Source organism: Manduca sexta, chromosome 24 (genome assembly GCF_014839805.1).
Source record: "Manduca sexta isolate Smith_Timp_Sample1 chromosome 24, JHU_Msex_v1.0, whole genome shotgun sequence".
Classification (NCBI taxonomy): domain Eukaryota; kingdom Metazoa; phylum Arthropoda; class Insecta; order Lepidoptera; family Sphingidae; genus Manduca; species Manduca sexta.
In genome coordinates, this window is record NC_051138.1 from 9749812 (window position 1) to 9771087 (window position 21276).

General features: G+C 36.7%; 2 protein-coding genes and 1 long non-coding RNA gene across 10 annotated transcripts in view; all 3 read left to right on the forward strand.

Annotated features, from left to right (window-relative positions):
- LOC115445405 (protein turtle) overlaps positions 1–6936 on the forward strand; it is a 62995-nt gene extending 56059 nt beyond the window's left edge. For 5 of the 8 annotated variants that reach the window (XM_030171657.2, XM_037442332.1, XM_037442331.1 and 2 more), the window contains 2 exons: positions 349–418; positions 618–6936. In XM_030171657.2, the coding sequence (XP_030027517.1) occupies positions 349–418; positions 618–1605 (1058 nt within the window). In that variant the 3' untranslated portion in view covers positions 1606–6936. Of the gene's footprint in view, positions 1–331; positions 419–511; positions 520–617 lie in introns of all 8 variants that reach the window. The other 3 variants (XR_005112916.1, XM_037442335.1, XR_005112915.1) reach the window with 3 other exon arrangements.
- Positions 6937–8870: 1934 nt separating this feature from the next.
- LOC115445406 (pancreatic triacylglycerol lipase) lies at positions 8871–10938 on the forward strand. The gene is made up of 5 exons (XM_030171662.2): positions 8871–9178; positions 9275–9440; positions 9510–9901; positions 10026–10229; positions 10709–10938. Exons 1-5 carry the CDS (start codon positions 9133–9135, stop codon positions 10936–10938), a joined length of 1038 nt encoding a protein of 345 aa, XP_030027522.1. The 5' UTR covers positions 8871–9132.
- Positions 10939–17031: 6093 nt separating this feature from the next.
- LOC119190474 lies at positions 17032–18212 on the forward strand. The gene is made up of 2 exons (XR_005112922.1): positions 17032–17124; positions 18039–18212. It is a non-coding gene; the product is annotated as an uncharacterized LOC119190474 (long non-coding RNA).
- The last annotated feature ends 3064 nt before the right edge of the window (positions 18213–21276 follow it).

A 21276-nucleotide genomic window follows, 5' to 3' on the forward strand; every position in this document is an offset into this window, starting at 1 on the left:
TTGATGTATTACATAATACCTAATTTTGTAATACATGCTCGCAAAATTTGCGTAAGTATATTTTTAAATGTGCTGCGGCATAGCGTAAAAAATATACATAATTAATTACTTACAAACTTGTTATACACACACATATAGAAGGATGATAATTACGTAAACGTCCGTTTCAGTGCAAAATCGCTTTTAAGTTGACAATATGGTGGGTGTTGGTGCGCTGTACGGTCGCGGTAATGTGGCTCCGGTGTTCGGTGGCGGGGTGAGGGCGGCGGGCGGCGGGCGGCGGCCGCGCCGGGCCGGCGAGAGCGTCGCACTGCACGCGGTTAATGTTCAGAAATTATTCGATTACAGCATACAACATGGTAGCCGCGAGACTGACCGACCTCCGCGCAGCCGACAGCACTCAAGTGCCTTTTAAAAAGTGAGTATCCACTCATCACAAACTCAAAACCTTCATATCTGTGGAGTGCTTCTAATAAATACTTTTGTCACATTCACGCCGCTACATTTATAGGAAATCAGGTCAGTTTTTTTTGTAACATAATAATTATGTACATTTTATGTCTAACAAATTAATTGAGGCAATATTTAAAATTATAATTCTTTCTTCTTCCATACAGATTTAGAGAACGCGGAATATCGAGTATAGTGCAATGTTTGCGATTCACGGCTAACTGGGTGTGGCCGGCGTCACGATGCGGCGGCGAGACGCAGTACTGGGTGGCGGCGCACGTGTCGGCCGCGTCATCGAGCTCGCCGGCGCCGTCGCTGGCGCCTTCGTCCTCGGATGACGGCGGGTTCCTGCCGCGGCTGCGCGCGCCGCTGCGCCCGTCGGCTGCGCCACCACTGTTCCGCGCCTCGTCGCCGGCGCTGGCGCTGCACTGGCCGCCGTGGCCGCCGTGGCCTCCGTGGGCCGCCGCCTGGACGCCGTGGTCGCCGCTACACGTTTCCGACCTCAGCTCGGTGCCATTTCCCAGTTCTGCGGACGGCTCATTTCCGACGCCGCCTTCGCCATTTCGACTGCGCTCACTGCGACTGGGCGCCGCTGAGGCAGGCAGAGGCATCGCGGGTGCGCTCGGACGACAACGTGCGCGCCCCCAGTCCAGGCACGCGAGACCCCGCGCCATCGCCGAGCTGCCACCGCCGCCGCATGAAGCTTCGCCCGAAAGTCGCTCTTCGTCTAGCGGTTTCGGCAGTAAGAACGCGTCGTCTTCCCAACAAAATCGAAGCAGTCGGACAGGAAGTCTCGCCGAGTGGCGACCGCCGCCGTACCGGCCCCCGCCGCCTGCGCCGCCCCCGCGGCCCAGCTCGGGCGAGGCGGGCGAGGCGGGGGAGGCGGGCGACGCGGGCTCCGTGGACGTGCACTACGAGTGGGACCGCGCCACGCGCACGCCGACGCCGTCCACGCCCGAGCGCACGCGCGCGAGACACTCGCGGGACGACGTGGAGGCGCGCGTCAGGGCGATGAAGGAAGAGTTCTTGGAGTTCCGCAAGCGGCAGGCGCTGCGCCGTCGCTCCCCGGAGCCGCTGGGCCCGCCGCCTCCGCTGTCGCCGCTGGCGACGCTGGCGACGCTGGTGCCCGCCACGGCCGCCGAGACTGTCTGCTGACGTTCGGCCTCAATATATGCTGCGGTAATTCCGGTCAGCCACTCTGTCCCCACCGAGTTTCCCTTTCAGTTAAATTTCTGGCTTTACGTAGTCATATAAGTATCATACGCGACTACTTAATTTCAAACAAAACAAGTATTGTAACATCAATCGGATAAAAAAAAATTAACTGGGTATAATCTGACCAATTTGTTTTATGTAGTTTACTGTTAAAATGTAATTGAGCTCTGAACGCATCGGGAAGGCGGGCAACTACGGAGTAGCTATGATTTAATATGTTCACGGTTTAGCGTTAAAAACATCCCACCATAGTCACCACCTGGAAAGGCAAGTGACTTATTATATTAGATAAATATTTAGATTCCATGGTCGAGTCGTATGGACCTAATACGTCTAAGGTACGTTTAAAAGTGGATGCCGTGGCGTTTTGTGTTCGCACTGTCTGTTATCCATACCATGTAGGAAAAAGAAATGTCAATTATAATTGATTGAAAATGGCAATTTTAAATTACATCGTTACGTATTATCATGTAGGAACTTGATTACGACAACAATAAAGATAATAACGAAAACGGCGGCACTTATAGACTAGTATTGTTTTCATTTTAGTTTAGTAAATTGACAAATGTAGTACATGAATTGTGCAACGTTTTTCAATGTTGATATAGTCAGGCGCCAAGAGCCTGCGAGCGGCGAACAGGCAGTGCGGATGACGTTCACCTAAACGCTTTAGGTATGAGCGGGGATGCATCCACGACACCGCTCATACCATTATATTGTAGTTATTATTATAAATAAGTACGAATAATGATATAATAAGGAACCTCACTGACCCGCGTCTGCTGAGCGACGAGTGATGAGCGAGATGGCGAGATGAGCAATGGGTTGTCGCGTTAGGGGTAAAGCAACACTGTGATCTGTGACGTCGATAGTCAAACGCAACAAGTCGCTCAGCTCGACGTCCACCGCGAGGGTTCGTTTATAAATAATATACAACAAAATAATCATTAAGTAGATTTTAGAAATAATTTAGAACGGGATGGAAACATATGTATTTCTATTTGTTTATAATTTTAATGGATTATTATTTAAAGTACAAATTTTATTATGTTTTATTATTTATATAGAACAATAATTTAAATTTGAAACTGTACATATGTAAAAATATTAGATATTATATTATACACTTATTTATTTAGGTATGATGCAGAATGATTCTGAAGAACTGTTTGCATGTACTTGTGTGGCACTAGACACTGTCGCCATTGGACACTGCCGAATAATCATATTAAGTCGTTAGTTTGTATTTTTATATTATTGTTTGTGAACGCATGCGCTTGCACGACACGCATAGTGATTGAATGTAGGTAGGTGGTTGCCATGACTGTGGCCGAGACTCTTCTTTATTTAGTATTATCCACTCGACAATATGCGCACAAAACGTGATGCGCAATATTTTGTACAGATTATAACAATTTCAACTAGTGATTCATAGTTAAACATGTGACACACCACGCGTTGCGCATTAAATGTCTGGTGAAGATAAGGCTTTAAGTGTACCGATATTAATCAAATTCATCTTAGCCAATACCGATACTGCCACAATTGCTATGTATCTGGATAAACTTACTTTTATTACTAAACGCTCTTAATGTTAATTTTTCCATCACTACACCTGCATCGATAGGCTTAGGTAAGAATAAGGGTAACATACAATAACAATGTAAAAGGAAATTACTTATTCTGATTACAGCTAGCTTTTTAATTAATTTCTTTAGAATTCTCTGTATGGCGATCATTACACTACAATCTAGCAGTGATTCAATCCGATATATCGGCTCGATGATGTTACATAAATCGTATATCTACAATGCAATGTGTGGATTACAAGTTTGAAGACAGATTATTTCATTTTGTCAAAGAACGTGCACCGAATTTACAGATTAAACTGAAGCCATATTGAAAGTTAAATAGTTACCTAAGAATTAAACGGTGTGTTAAATCAGTAAGAGTTGCTTAAGTCATAAGAGTAACATCACTGGTACAAACATCGATGTCAGTATCCTTAATGGCTAATCTGCAACCGCCTAATGTAAAATTCGCAAAATGTGCACCGATTCCAATTTGATAGATACAACACAATATATTAATCAGTGTACATTTTGGAGCACGCCGTACCTCGGAAAGTCTACTATTGTTCTACTGTACTTTACTCTGCCGATGTTAGCCTAAAAGTAGTAGTCGTTGCCATTCTTGTATCCACCGTTTCATACACCCGGCGCGACTTGGGCGGCAGCCGTATTAGAAAGCCTGATAGGCTGACTGTTTCTTACTTCAGATATTAATTCACATTGTTAATTCAGATTATAAATATATGTAGCGACGTAGATAGCGTGTCGATGCCCAAAGTAAGTCGCAAAGGTTCAGTCAATTGTTTTGTATTTACTTGCCTATCTCATAAGTAATTTTATCAAAGTTGTACTTGTTTTGTTCGAACTTTGTTAGAATTTGGCTAAAACACAATACGTGTCCGCATGTTATTAATTTCATATTGTTTACCTGTCGGTTCCTGGAGATCCCACCTATATAGTTGACCAGTCAAAACAAAGACTGTTTAGTGTTACGTTTGTTATTAGGTTTACTTATTGTGTCAAATGTGCTCTTAGATATTTCCTTGCATGCACGTTGCACTTTTTTGTACCTATTATTTGTGGTGCAGAAGTTTTTTATTCGAAAATCGTGTTAAGGAACTTCTAAGAAATAAGTATAAAAATGTACGCTTTAAAGAAATTGAATAAATTACTCATAACAGATAGATAGGTAGGTATGATAAGGTGTAGTTATGTATACGCATGCATGGACGGGAGCGTCTGCGGCGATGCGGCGCGAGGCGGTGCGGGCACGGCGGCGGCTCGCTCGTACGCATGCGCACGCGCCCGGCGCTCGCTCGCACGCATGCGCACGCGCCCGGCGCTCGCTCGCACGCATGCGCACGCGCCCGGCGCTCGCTCGCACGCATGCGCACGCGCCCGGCGCTCGCTCGCCTCGCGCACGCACGAGCAAGTCTGGCTACGGTCAGATTGTAAAACGCGACATCAATACGTTTCATTACCTGCCTACAGCGAACAACCACCTAATATAAATTTATTGCTGACATTTAACTAGAAATAAGCCACAAAACATGACACATTACATTTTTGTGTGAATTTATTTAAGTACAACAAAAATGTTCGCTGACATCCGCTAAAGTGTTACACTTAGAATATTAGGAAAGGCAATTTGTGCAATAAAGTTATTCAATATAATTACCTACTGATACGGATATATGTATATGCTCAAATATTTTGACTGACCAATTGTAAAATAATATTGGTAAACAAATTACAAACACGTTACGAAAATCTATGTTTTGGTATATTGTCAACGTTTTTTAACATTAGATACTGTAAGTGAGATAGCTCCGGCGCCGTGGTTGACGATCACACAGCCAGCGTGAACTGTGCAGCTGCGGGTACAGAGTGCAGCGAGCAGGATCACGTTCTATTTCTAATGTTTCCTGGTGACCTCATAGCAGGTTCCTCAGTTTTCCAACCTTCTAATATCGCATACCACCAGCGATCTATGTCTATACAGGACACTGAAAATGTCCATTGCATTTAAGACGACTCAGACTCTGATTTGTCGATATAATGCTGTGTCCTCCATATACGTATAGTTATTCCCTGCTTAACCCGTAGTTTACCCATCGTGGTCGTCTAGCCAGTCATTATTCCTTAGGTAGTCTTTTGTAGGAAGTCTGAAAGACCGAAAATGCCTTTATAGCTACCTAATTGTTGAGTAAATGTATAAATTTTAAGATAAGATTGCTTATCACTAGGACATGTACTTAATCGTGAACTTCTATTGAACCAGGCAGGATTTTCCTCATTTCCCGCGCTAGTAGTTTCTTTAGTCAATAAAGAGCATTTTATGTACCAATACCTTTCCGAATTGCTCTTACAGCTAATCGTGCAACCTAGGGTCATTGAAAAATAAGCGCATAGTAAAAATCGAGGAACAACCTCATGTAGGTATTTTAAAAGATCTGTATATATAGACAAAACCATCCATGACGCATCACCCAAGTGGGTATAGACTGTAGATGACAAAGCCCTATAACTTTTTTCCTTATTCGTCTTCCTTTAATGGGACTAACGGACCGGGTAATATTAGTTATACTCCGTGGCTTGCAGCTGCACACTGTACGTTGCGTTCGAATCGTATAGGTATCCAGTTTCCACCGATTGTGGCAGTAGGCATATCACGAGATCGCAATGAACAAGACTAATTTTCTAAAATATACGAGTAAACAGTTTTAGCGTAGTATTATGCGTTACACTGTAAATATTGAATTGGTTCCCGCGTCATGAACGGCGCCGCAGCAGCGAGCGTTCGACGTGCCGTGACTCGTGTTCTAGATGCACTACTACATTTAAGTAGTTTGCGTAGGTTGTATATGCCTAAAGTTCACTTGTTTTAAAAAACATAATCCATGCGATCTTTGTAACAACAATCAAGACTTAAAATTCAATTAACTTATGCTGTTTACGGCATACTTAGTTATTATTTCGACTATTTTATTATTGTACGTACAAGGATAAGAAAAAGTAATATATAGCTCAAACCATGTGATATCTAGTCTTTTTCCATTATAAAATTATCCTTCCTTTACAAATTAGGCAAAAATTGCAACTGTACTTGATTCCACCTAAATATTTACATGTAAGCATAGCATATACATATACTTATATTTGTTTCCAACATGTACCACTGTCGGAGCACTTACCTGCCAGTCTTGTAGCACGGCCCTCGTCCTCGGTTTCGTTACATCCGTGATCCGTTCAACGTATGTAATATACATATAAATTTAGCTATTCAACAACAGCCCAAAATCATTCCAAATCTCTATAGACTTATATGAAAAAGATAGCAATATTTTAGATTAATGTAAATCGTATATCAGTTTGTATAAAGAGAAGTAAGAGTAAATGAAGTTTCTTGCACATTGGCAGTACCTGTGTTAAGCGGTGAAACAGCACCCAAATCTTAAAACTTAACACATTATGCACAAATCTCAGCACGAGTGTTATTTACATAATCAAATATTCAACATATATCATACTGAGCACCTTAATTGTTACAACAAAGCAACAATAAGTTTGCCTGAGTTCAAAACCAAAATTGCACAACTAACATTTTTACGACTTGATATATTCATTTTCATTTATAGAATATTTTTAGTTGTAAGTGTTGAGATCATGATGTGTTTACTGTGTAAGCACGAGGATTCAATTCAAAAGAAATAAAAATACAATAACGTTGCTATGATTAAAAAGTTGTGTTATTTGTAAAACCACATTCGTTACAGGTATATCCTTCCTTTCCTATCAACACTCCGCTTTATCGTGGTTGCTTTACTCTGAATGCCAACACTGACATACTTAATATTTACGTACATGTTCTGCGACTAATTACCGATGTATATTTAGAGGTCCGTAACTATCAAATAAAAACTTCAAAATCCGATTAAAAAAACATAAGGTCAGGTGGGGCAAGTGCGCCGACGGGGTAAGTGCACCTACTCTAAAAAAATCGAGAACTATTGATGTTATACAATTACCGCAATCTTACATCTATGCTACTAACTGAAATACAGTTCCACTAAAAAACAGAAATGGCTCTGTTAATTTTAATACGATTTATTTGCCATTTTATTTTAAGTGTCATTTAGACCTGTAAACCGAGATGACCCCGTGGAAGATAATATCAAATATTTCAAGATATTTAACATATTTCTGTAAACCAGTAAGGTGAATAGATAGTTTAAACCTTTTATTTTAACTTCCTGCTTGAATTTTATTTATATATACTAAAATAAAGGATTTTTTAGCAATGCGAAAAAATGTACCTAAAAATGTCGAGTAGGGCAAGTGCGCCACAGTTAATAGTCGTATGGCGCACTTGCCCCTGATCCATATATAACCAACATTTTTTGAGAATAAGTTTTACTAATATGAATTATTATTATTAAAATGTTATACTTAACAGCAGAATTTTTTGTACTCAAGGTATTTTGTTTTAAGCCGACTTAAATAAAAGGGCGTATTAGTTAGTTCGTTTTTACAAAAGAAAAACTGAAATACCTTGGTCTAGAGCAACTTTATGTGAATAGGTTGCAACTGTTCGATCAGACACGTTATCTGAATATAATGCAGCTAAAACATATCAAATGTCATAAGGCCAAATTCTAAGTAATTGAGTTATAACGCATTCAAAATTGCTAATACCTACATTTTTGTATGTTTTTTTAGTTTTTAGAAATAAAATGGATTTTATATTAGGGCTACCATTTTTTTTATTCCAAAATATCCGCACACAAAACTAACATAGCAAAAAAATATATATAAAAAAAAATCTAAAATGTTTTCAAGCCCTGATTTACATATATATGGCGCACTTACCCCGAATTTGATTTGACAGCCATAGTTTGTTATAGTATTGAGTGATTAAAAATTATCCAAGAGCAATGCGAGTAAAACTTATTTCTCTATGGACTAAAGTGAGTGTTTTCTTTATAATGTTTCATATTGGCGTTTTTTTTTACACAGGCGCACTTACCCCATTTCCGGAGGCAAGTGCGCCTACTACAATTTTTTTTACTTTGAGCAAAATATTATTCATTTATGGTCGGATTTCCTTGAATGGCTATAGGTTGTTAACACAAAATACCAAATATTCTTAAATTAATAAAATTAAATTCTTAAGTCAGCACAAAAAGAAATTATTTTGCATTGAATCCAGCTATGAAAATTTTATGGCGCACTTCCCCCGACTGACCTTACCTATTAAGTTCCTACACTAAACGCGGTAATAATTACCCTGTGAGGATGACTACAATTTTTGGAAACAGATTTTTTTATGAAATTCATCATCAGCCCTGTATTTTATACTGTCCCACTGCTGAGCACGGGCCTCCTCTACTACTGAGAGGGATTAGGCCTTTGTCCACTACGCTGGCCTAGTGCGGATTGGTAGACTTCACACACACTGGAAATTCCTATAGAGAACTTCTCGGGTATGCATGTTTCCTCACGATGTTTTCCTTCACCGTTAAAGCAAGCGATAATTCACAAAGAATACACACATAATTTTTTAGAAAAGTCCGAGGTGTGTGAGCCCTTCGGGTTTGAACCTGCGGACATTCGTCTCGGCCGTCCGTTCCACAACCAACTAGGCTATCGACGGTTTTATGAAATTACTAATCTATAAACCACAGTGGAGTAGAATTAGTGAAACATTGGAAACTTCAGCTATGGACAAAATATTATTAATCTTATTGTCTTAATCTTGTATGGAACCTCTAAATTTTTTTTTTATCTATTTGACTAATTTACCCGCGAAACACTATCCGTCCAAATATGCAAGAACTAGCGGTCCTTAGATATTATTCAAAACTGTTGCCTTACGTGCAACAATACAATTGAAGTAATGAATTTTTTTAAAGACGTGTTTCTATCACTTCTGTGCTTGTTAGGTACTTCTACCATTTGTAATATTTTTATTTAGTTCATTTCACAGTTACCTACATATTTAATACTATATCTGTATAAATACAAATATTTCTGTATAGGTTCAAATGCTCTTCCCTACGATAATGAGTATGGACCAGATTACGGTAACGAATGGATAATGTTTATTGATGATAAAGGTATGAATCATACCATGGATTTCTCTACCTTGCCTACTGATGACAGAGGCATCATGTTTGGGGACGCGTACTTCTACTTGTACACCAGGTATGGGCAAAACTAATTCTAGAGTCGTTTTCACGCAATTCATTGACGCCAGATTATAATATTTTTCAGACAAAACAATGAGTCAGAAATATTAAATATACCAGATGACGATAGTCCCATCATCAGCAAAAACTTCAATTCGTCTAACGAGCTTAAAGTAATCGCCCACGGCTGGTACTCTGGCTCAAATGCGGAATGGGTACAAAATTTTAAGGATATTATTTTGCGCACAGAAGATGCAAATGTGATCATTGTAGATTGGAGCGAATTAGCTGACAATCCTATATACCCATGGTCCGCTTGCAGCACTAGATATGTGGGAAAACGAACGGCCAAGTTGTTAGATAAGTTTTCGCAGGCAAATCAATTAAATTACGTACATTTGATTGGGCACAGTTTGGGAGCCCATGTGATGGGTTACACCGGAATGTTCACTAATGTAACAGTGGATAGAATAACAGGTATTAAACAATAATAGTAATTTTGTTTATGTCCTCTAGCCAGACTCAGAATTATTGTAATTTCCAACCAAATTTGTAAAATCATTGGTTATTAAATTTACACTTTATAATTCACAATTCCTAGGACTCGATCCAGCCAGACCTTTATTTGAAATACCTCGGATAGGACCCAATTTTCGTCTAGATAAAAGTGACGCGAAATTCGTAGACATAATTCACACATGCGGTGGTATATACGGCTATAAAAGAAGCCATGGCCACGCCGATTTTTACCCCAATGATGGAAAACCCAAACAACCAGGTTGCGAAGGCGTTCAACAAGTCATAGGTAAAACACTTAATAATGAATTTCTTAGATCTATTACATAATAGTGAAAACGAAACCTGTATTATAGACATAAAAATTTTGGCATTTATTCGAATAATAAATATATTATTAAATTTTTCTAAATACGTGTAGTCAGAAAATAGGGATTAATACAAAACTATAACCAGATTGCAGTTTCTTGGCATAGAGATAAATAATATTGTTACGTGGCAGTAACAATATTGTTGGAAAACATTATATTGACAGGTGGAAGTATTCCAAGCGACACCCTCTTTCAGCGAACGTGTATATTGTGAAAAGAAATGTGCTACTTGTCTAGGGGCGAATTCTATAAGGTGTTTTTACGAATAAACTAAACCAAACTTGTCAGAACGGTCCGAAGGGTAAGGCACTTAAGAATTCCTTCACAATGTTACTAGGCGACCCTATATCCAAAATGTTATTTAATATAACTGGTTTCAAGCGTTATACAATTACAGAAGCCTGCAGTCACGGCAGATCAACAAAATACTATGCAGAATCAATAAATTCCAAAGCATCATTTATTGCATATCCATGTGACAGTTGGCCTAAATTCAACAGAGGAGAATGCAGGGAGAATTGTACGTTAATGGGCTACGGTGCGTCATCGAGCAGATTTGGTGACTTTTATTTACACACAAATAAAGAACCTCCATATGCAATAGAAGAAAGTAAGACGTGTGTTTAATAGGTATAGCAAGAGTTAAGACGCCATGCAATGTTATAAAACTGAAAGCGACCATTAAATAAATAAATGTTATGGGTAATTTTACAAATAATAATGTATACGAGAAAATAAATAAGTATAATTTCCTTTTTTTAGTTTCACACATACTTACCTACACAGTTCATTTTTTCGCATATTATCCTATGACCATGTCTTAAACGTTACTGTGATAAACAAATTTTGTTACCTTTGTTAGTAAATAAACACGAGTTTATTTTTGACAAATACAGATTATCGACCGTTTCCACGATCCCAAATCTTAATCATCGAAACAATTGCGGGAAAATCCCAATCAAAATAAGTCACTGGTTTGCATGTAACAAATTGTTACGCACCGCTATCCTAGCCGATGACATCGGGCGTTTCCGGAAGTATTCGGCTGCGCGCGCAGGCTGGCAGAAGAGAAGATATATCACGCGGCGACTATTCTATTATTATTCTCTCTGGTTGGACGTTATCAAAAAATGTCTAAAATTGTATTCTGTAATTATTTTGCAAATATAATGTTTACTGTAAAAAGAGCGTTTAAGAGCGTTTACGAATCCGCGCGCCGTATGTCTCAAAAACAGCACTTTTCGAAGGAGATAATATCCATCAAAACATTATTTTAAAAACATATGAATTAGTAATTATTATAGAAAATTTTGTTGTCTATATAGTTAGTAGAGAAATTTTTTAGATTTATTGAGTATTTGTAAATTCTTTAATGATTACTGAACAGAGGTTTTCAAATTTGCGCTTCGAACGTCTATTTCGAAGCTCAAAATATCTTAAACCACTAAGGAACATAACAATATGTTATTGTTAAACGCTCTTTTTACAGTAAACATTATATTTGCAAAATAATTACAGAATACAATTTTAGACATTTTTTGACAACGTCCAACCAGAGAGAATAATAATAGAATAGTCGCCGCATGACATATCTTCTCTTCTGCTAGCCTGCGCGCGCAGCCGAATACTTCCGGAAACGCCCGATGTCATCGGCTAGAATAGCGGCGCGTAATATCGGCCATCCTGCAAAGTAAATACCAAAGGTATTCACAAAAATAAATTTGAGAAAGCAGAACTGAATCGGGTACCTATATTTTAAACATATTTACCAGTAAATCACTATCTACTTATTTCTGATCGATTAATAAACCAATCAAGTCTTGCGTATACACAATATACAACAACTTATCCATTTTGCAATTAACTTTCACGGTATATGTGTATATAATTTATTTTTCGATAGTACCTAATCCCGATTTCCTTACTTCATTCTTAGCAACCAAAGACCTTCATTTTATTTATCCAAAGTTACATACAGTTAATGCTGAATACTAATCGGCAATCATAAAATGCTGAGAACCAAACTTAAGTTTAAAAAAACACCCAGAACAATTAGACCTTTCAAAGCAAAACCTCCAATTAGTAAGACAGCAGCAAATAAAAAGGAATGAGAAGCACAACTAAAGAACTTCATAGAAGTCGCAAAGGAAGTTAACACACAAGATATATAACACACAATAAGGACTTATCAGCTCAAGATTCATACGTATAAATAAGCATACGCAATATAAACCAACTCAATCAAATCAATTAATCAAATGGTTTATGAATAACACAGCATAAAGGCAAGAAGCGTTAGAAAGTCATGATTGAAATTAATAAAATATTTAAAACTAAAATGCGGAAAATTGCCATGCTTCCAGATTATAAACACAGAAAAAATACATTCAAACGACCAGAGGCATTAAGAAATAAGACGGAAAAATACAGACAGCGAAAAGAGATTAGATCCCCAGCATAAAGGATAAAAACAGCATAATAGAAACCACACGACGAGAGTCTTTATCAAAGCTACTAAATGCATCCAAGAATTATACACATGCAGAAATACTACAGAAACAACAGATCCGACCATTAAAGAACCGGTACCGGAGACAATCTCTGAAAAATAAAAGTAGTCAAATAAAACTCCAGGTGCAGAGAACATCGGCAATGAACTTCTCATCGAGAACAGGGACATTATTAACACCTACACTCACATAGTTATTCACTGAGGTCTTAGAGAATTAATTAATTTCAAGTCAGTGGACAACAATTACTATTATACGACTTCACAAGAAGAGTGATAAGAACAACATATTTTTTTATTATTAGCTCTACTAACCTAATCGATAACATAAGATGTACAGACTCTAAATTAAGAACGGATACATTAGCAACAGAACTGGGTGCACGACTTTCGAGAAGTGAACTCTACATGCAATAAAAGCAAATTAGGAAGCAAGTTACAATGTGTTTGAATTAGTAATAACGAATCAGTTGAAGTCACAAATTAGGGACAGAATTTATTATTCCAAGTTTCTTAATCTGAGGTACTTTACCGCTAAAATACAAATTTCTTGAAGCATATTATTGTGGACTTTTACATTCGCCACAAAGGCAAGTGATGACTATAATTGATTCGCCGTGTTGGCAAGTTGAAAGTCACTCTGTTATGGAGACGGTTACCAGAACGAGAATCAGCAAAATTAAGTTTCATTAGCAAAACAGAGTTATCAATGTCACCGTAAACCCATTTTTGTTAAATAAAAAAATGATATCTGCCATCTCGCGTCTTTATTCAAGAAAACTGATTTTAAATTGAGCATGTCTAGATTCGTAGCTTTGTAAACTGTGGCAGTGGTTATTCACGTGTGAAAAATGATACAGAAACTGCTTCCGGGCTCTCTCACCAATCTCTGAATATGTTCGGTGAATGACGGACTCCAGAGAGCATAGCAACATTCAAGATCAGATCGGACGAAACAATTAAAAAGACGACAGAGATCTCGGGATCGTCAAAACGTTCGTTTGTTATAACAGAAAACCAATTGAAAGCGCAGCCTACCCCGTAATTATGAGTCGAATATTCAGTTAAGCCACGCGTGTCAAGACACTTCCTAAATGGGGATATTATTTTAAATATAAGCAACACTACGAAGACTATAAATCTTAACAGTTTAAATAAATAACTATAGGTCTACAACTCGATGTCAAATATCTATAAAGTCCTCGCTAAAGTGATTCTTTATCGCAGGCATACCCAAGACACTGGACGAGATTCAACTAAAAGAACCAGCCGGCTTAACCGTAACCCCAGTGTTTATAAAAAAAACTGTCACTGGCGATCGAAGCCGATGTGGAGACATGTGATTTACAATTACACTACTCAAGTACAGCGTTAGCTATTCGTGTATGTTCCGCTTATATAAACAATCAGCACAGAGAGAACATGGCCAACATGGAATAAAAACAACTACAGCAATTTTCATATGCATTACACAATGTTGGCAACTCATCCGACCCAGAAGATTTATACATAATTTTCGGTAATGTCAATTTTACATTCCGTAAATTGGGCTCCGTTAATAGTGTCGATACTAAAGCATACATCCGTCGCTACTTCTACCGAATATGTTTCAACTTATTTTTTTATAACACTACTTGTAATATCTCGCCATATAATTACATATATACAAAATGGCAATAACTGAACTCTAAACATACTTTTTTTTTAACTATTTGATTAAAACATCAGCTTCTGATGACCCACTAAAATCAGAAGACATCCATCTTCGAAGTATCATCATGACATGGATTCCTTGTACATGTCTGCTCGACAAAACCACGGTTAAAATATTTCTACAACTCAACAGGTTAACAGAAAAGAACTTATCATAAGCAGTACAATAGATGTCAGTCGTAAGGTTTTATCTGATATTTTACTTTTTTTTTTTTCATAATGTTATTACCAACAATAAACCACCACCACCATTATACACGTCAAAATTGCAAGAATACTCAAAGACAAATACAAATGTTTTTGCAATCTCAGATTACCATTCCCACTGTGTATCAAAAAATTGAGCGAAGGTTTACCAAGCTGAGTGTTATAGCTAGTACGGCAACACAATCCAGTATACCATTTCAGAGTCACCATATTGCACCCTTATTCATTCGCAGAAATATTGCTCATATATTGTACCTTATACTTAGAGAGCATCAATTGTTCAGAACCATTGTGTAAGTGCTATATAAGAAAACCAAACATTTCAATTAATAAGCCAGTGCTTTTCAATTTATCCATAGTACAAGTACAGACAGATTAGTTTTTTTTTTTATCATGCTCCAAACCAGATCAGTGAGCGTATCTGGAAAAATAAGATATGTATGTTATATTATATTATTTTATTAAATTTCTAAACAACAACGTTTGCTCTGTCTTATTTTCTTTACTTTGTTTTCCTAAATTGCATTTATACATCAACACAGTTGACTTGGAAATTCGTATACCACAAATCACATAATATTGTACTCCTGCCGTATATTGTAGCACTTAATCTCTTTATGTCAGACCGTAAGCTTTCCATGTAAAATTAATGAATTCACACATATTATATATAGTTTAAAATTAAATATAAACACAAACACAAAACCAGAAACAGACATAGAAAAACAGAAATGAAATTAAGTAAAACAGAATGAATGAAGCAGATTAGTAAAATAAAGCAGTCAAATCAGACAGAATATGTTCTGATGTAGTGTTACCAGGTGTCCCGATGTGCGGGGGATATCCCGGTTATCAGAGTTCTGGAGACGCGTCCCGATTTGCAACTGATTGGGACATTAAATGTCCCGAAAATCAATAAATTTATCAAAAGACATTATTATAAAAAAAAATAAACAACGCATCACATCACTAGCCCTGTAGGTATAGTTTTGTTTAGAGACGCGACTGTACCGTGATTTATGATTCGATGTTAAAACAGAAATTGCAATTAAAACCAACATTAGCATGACTTGCAGTATTTTTTTTTTGTGTCTCGACCTTCTCGACCTGGATCCCGATTTGTTTTACCTGTTGCCCGATTTTAAACAAATAGGACCTAGTAACACTAATCAGAATGCTCATGGCCACAGACAGAATGTGATCAGAATGCTCATGACTACACACAGAATATGATCAGAATGCTCATGGCTACAGAAAGAATATGATCAGAATGGTCATGGCTACAGACAGAATATGATCAGAATGGTCATGGCTGCAGACAGAATATGATCAAAAGGCTCACGGCCACAGACAGATCAGATTAAATAAAATAAACAGTTACGCACGTTCGCATTGTCAGCCTGAAGTGTTGCGCCACCGATTTGACTACACATGACTCCAGTCATTCATGTTTCCAATGATTTAGTTTCTAAGAAAACACCCTCTCCAGTGAGCCAAGCAGCAGGTATAACGAAGTTTTTGTTATGAATGTCATGAATCGTAGTAATGTACAGACATCAATTCCGTAGGCATTCCCAACATATTTACTTCAACGGACGTAGACGTTTGCCATGGCAACTAAAATCTGAGAATCTGGTAATTTTAATTTTGGCATTCAATGATTCATCACAGACTTATTCTGATAGTACTCTTCACATTCGAATTCAATGTAACTTCAAATTATCATTTGTATAATCCCACTTCTGAATGTTAAACGCTCTTTTTACAGTAAACATTATATTTGCCAAATAATTACAGAATACAATTTTAGACATTTTTTTTGACAACGTCCAACCAGAGAGAATAATAATAGAATAGTCGCCGCATGACATATCTTCTCTTCTGCCAGCCTGCGCGCGCAGCCGAATACCTCCGGAAACGCCCGATGTCATCGGCTAGAATAGCGGCGCGTAACATTATTTTTATTTAACTAAAAAGATCCTGAAGAAAAAAGTTAGTAGAGAAAAAAAATCTTTTTATGTTTAATTCATGAGAAATAAAAATTCGAAGAATTCGAATATTTCAGAAATGTTGGTCATTTAAATGATTTTTTTTTATCACTATATCTTACTTAATTAAATATAATATTGGATTACTATAATAGAAGAACATCTCCTTAAAAACATACAATTTAAAAATTCAACAAAATTAGTTGTTATTTTTCTATAAATATTTTAAATGCCACTATAAAACGCAACGCGCAAATCGTTTCAAATTAGACCGCCTTGAGGCTTTCTAGAGAGGGGACGTATCGCTCGTCGCTCCGGCCAGACTCCAGTTGGCCTTTGCTGTGCGTAGAAAAAATAGTCACGTGTATACAGTGATTGCCACATCTTAGTACTTTAGTAAGTAAAATATTTTTTTCTTTAATGAGTGACAATAATTTTAGTAGTTACTATAAATTATTATTATATTACTAGCTTCCGCTCGCAGCTTCGCCCGCGTGGATTTCGGACTTCAAAAATTGAGGAGGTGCTCAATTTGTCGGGATGTTTTTTTAATGTATGGTATGCAGGTGGTCCGATTGTCCGGTCAGGGTCTGATGATGGGATCCTGGTGAAATCGAAGGAAGCTTATAGCATGATTCAGTATTCACGCGTGATGGCTTATTATTAGCGTATTTCATGTATAAATTTTGGTGTTTTTATACCGATTTCTATGATTCTTTTTTATGGAATATTTAATAATGTTAACTTTTTTAATTAGGGATGACTGAGAGTGTTATAAACGTAAGAGTAGACAAATATAATGAGAAAGCTTCGAACTGCTAAGCTATCGGGAGTTACACGTGTTATTGTGAGTCAACCATAAAAGATAGACATATGCTGTCGTGGGATATTTTTTACATAATTTTAAGAAGAACATTTCTGTCATACATGATTTCTGCGTAGCTTTAACCATTAAGGGTGCACACGCGACGGAAGCTTAAAAAATGGAGTAACTTCTCCCGTTTTCCCAACATTTCCCTTCACTGCTCTGCTCCTATTAATTGTAGCGAGATAAAAAGTATACTATAACCAGCACAGGAGTATGACAAATAATTGTACCAAGTTTCGTTAAAATCCGTCGAGTAGTTTTTGTTTCTATAACGGTTATACAGACAGACAGACAGACAGACAGACAGACAAAAATTTTACTAATTGCATTTTTGGCATCAGTATCGATCCCTAATCACCCCCTGATAGTTATTTTGGAAATATATTTCATGTACAGAATTGACCTCCCTACAGATTTATTATAAGTATAGATTATGTTTCAGACACAATGGGAAGTAAAGCTATTTCTAGGCAAGAAAAGGAAACGCAACAACGCTGAAACTTCGGCTAAAGCAAAAGCTAAAAGATTGATGTACTAATGTTATAACATGCGTCTGTAGTTATGGTTGTTGTTTTTTTTACTCATTAAACGCTTGAGCAACAGTTACTTAAAGGAATAAAATGGAACCTTAAGGTTATAGCTTAAGGTCCATTTTTCATACATTTTGTTTCACCTTTAATCTGGGTAACTAAACAAGTATTGACAAGTAAAGAATTTAAATTCACGTCTAGTTAGTGATTAGTTCTCGCAGTTGAAAGAAAAACGTAAAAATAATTAATATGCATGGATATTTCGGCCTTTAAAATTTAATACGACGAAATTTTTTTAAGCATTTGCATTTAAAAAGTGAAAATAACAATTTGTAAAATTGCCGTTAAAATTTGTTATAAATGTTTATTTTTTTTTATAATTACAAAATGTTAGATATAAACTATTTCATGATGAATTCTTATATATTTAATAATAGAATTCTTCATTTATCATAAATTCATAAATCATAAGTTACATTCCAATTAGATAATCAAAGCGAAAAGATCGAAATTGGTTGGTCTGACTATAAAGATAGCCGACGCGCTAACTCTACGCACACAGCAACACACGCTTCTGTGTGACTGAATTTTGCGAAGAATTACCTATAGTTGACTTCACGCGCTGCACGTAAACGCTCTTAACAAAATATAATTCCCGGTGGATCAAAAAAGCGACTAAGGTCATTTATAGAAAAGGCTATAGAATCAAACGATCAGATAAACATGAACAAGCAAATCTTACTGCCACTATGCTCTGACAATTCCAAATTATAACTGTTTGAAAGTATAGTGCATATTGTTATCTATATTATTTGATAAAACACAATTTATGTGTTTGAACGCGCTAATCTCAGGAACTACTGGATCGAATACTTTTAATGTTGGATAGCCTATTTATCGAGGAAGGCTATAGGCTTTATTACACTACACTATAACCAATAGGAGCGGAACATCAAAGGGAAATGTCGCAAAAACGGGGAAAACTTATTCCTTTTGAGAGCTTCCCTTGCGTGTGCAATGTAGGTTAAATATATACAACAATAATATATGACGGAATTGGTCCTCTTAAAAAGTTCTATAAAATATACTATAAAACAAAGCACCTCGCCGCAACTCTGCCTGTCTGAACGCGATAAACTTAAAAACTACCCAACGGATTTCGATGAAATATGATTTGCAGATTGTTTGAGACCCTGGAAAGGTCATAGGCTATATTCTATCTAGTGACAATATATAACTGAACTTTTATCCTGGAAAACTCGTTCACGCAGGGGAAGCAGCGAGCAAAAGCTATAAATGCATTAAGATGAATGAGAGAATCCAGTCCGCTGGATTCAAAGTAGTTCAGAATTTTCAAATACTCGGTTTTTGTAACGGACAACTTTCATTTCGCATGGCGATGACAGCCACCAAAATATTAAATACTTAAGTCGTATTAAATATTGAAAAACTTTACGAAGTGTAGGATTTAAGAATATCTATTAAAAAAACAGTTTTTCACATCTTCCCAGTATTTTAGGTTGCATCATGCTATAGTTTAAAATAAAAAAAGACAATAATATATTATAGCATTATTTTACTATAAGTTATTTAAATACACAAAATATATAATATACATATAACAAGTTTTAAGATCAATATTTACATTTTTATATCAAAATTATAATTGAGATAAAGTAACTTCTCTAAATAGTTAACAGTCTGTTCGGAACAATTTTTACATACTATAATATTTATGTATTATATTTGTAGCAGAAATATAATTTACTTATAAACAACTACACAAGACATTATATTTAAGAATTTACTTATATGTATAATTGGAAATATAATATTAGAACAATGCACTGAAACTTGAAACCTATGTCTATTGTAAAAAGCCTTAACCAGACAATCATTTCTTCCATGTTTTCTGTAACAAAGGAAACCATCTTGTAAGTACGTAAGTTAAACAATATAAAAAAAAGAATAATCTAAATAATATATCAGATAATATCATGTTATGCTTCATTATTGTTCAGTCGGGAAAAGAAGACAAAAATATAATTTATCATCATGGTAATTTAGAAGTCATTAATGTGTCGTTGGCAAATTTTATAATTCGTTCCTTTCACGGGATAGGAGAACAACCAAGAGAGAGGCCATCTACACGCCCTGTATAAATGAAGAAATAAATACAAAACACCAAGGAACCTAACCTGGGAAGTGAGTGCCCTGCGTCCAGTATCAATACAGCGAACACTTCTATAAATTTGAATAATGACTTAGTTTAAAACATTGCTCAAGTACTTGGAGTTTTTGACCATTTTAAGAATTTAACTTAAGGACAGAATTATAAGAACAAACGACATACCGATGACAATCATAAACGTAAACAATTTATTAATAGGGTATCGTACCATTCTTTGCAACCGCGTACAAAACCCGACAACCGCGGGTTTGTGTTGTACGTACTGAGAGTACAAAAAAAAGTATTATAACCTTATAAACACACGTTCTGATGACGTTGCAATGGACATTGCTTAACACTGAATTTCTTAACATTTTCGCTTATAGCTTTTTTATTTATAGTTCTACGAAAAAAAGTTACCGGACCAAAGTTGTAGAGAATTTAATTTGCAACAAAAAATGTTTATAATTTTTTTCTCAGATAAATAGTTTAAGAGATACATCGTAAAAACCATTTCAACCCCTATTTTCAAGATGGCGGCCGTGGGACAAGGGTGGCGACCCCACAAACTTGGTTTTAGCTTTACACAGACCCCCCCTACACTTCAAAAAAATAAAATTGCGTCCTCTAAAAAACGCAAGGCAAGGCCTAAAAAATGTAACCTTTCAATGGAATAATTAATCTTTTTCTGTTTTAAATTTCCGCGCGGCGATGCTAGCCGCTATGTTGCTTTAATTCGCGATGTCATTCTACATTTAACAGCAATTATAAAGTGCCATTTATAAAATACCAACACTATATGTGATGTAGGTTCGCGCTTTCCCCTTTCACAAAAGCGTCTATCGTACAAATCTATTAATCAATACTTAATTATTTGAAAAATCGCTTATCAAACCGTAAGAATTTGTTTTATATGTGGAGTCAAAAATCTATATCTTATATTTAATGTAATAAGTACTTTATTTGTGAATTTTTGTTTT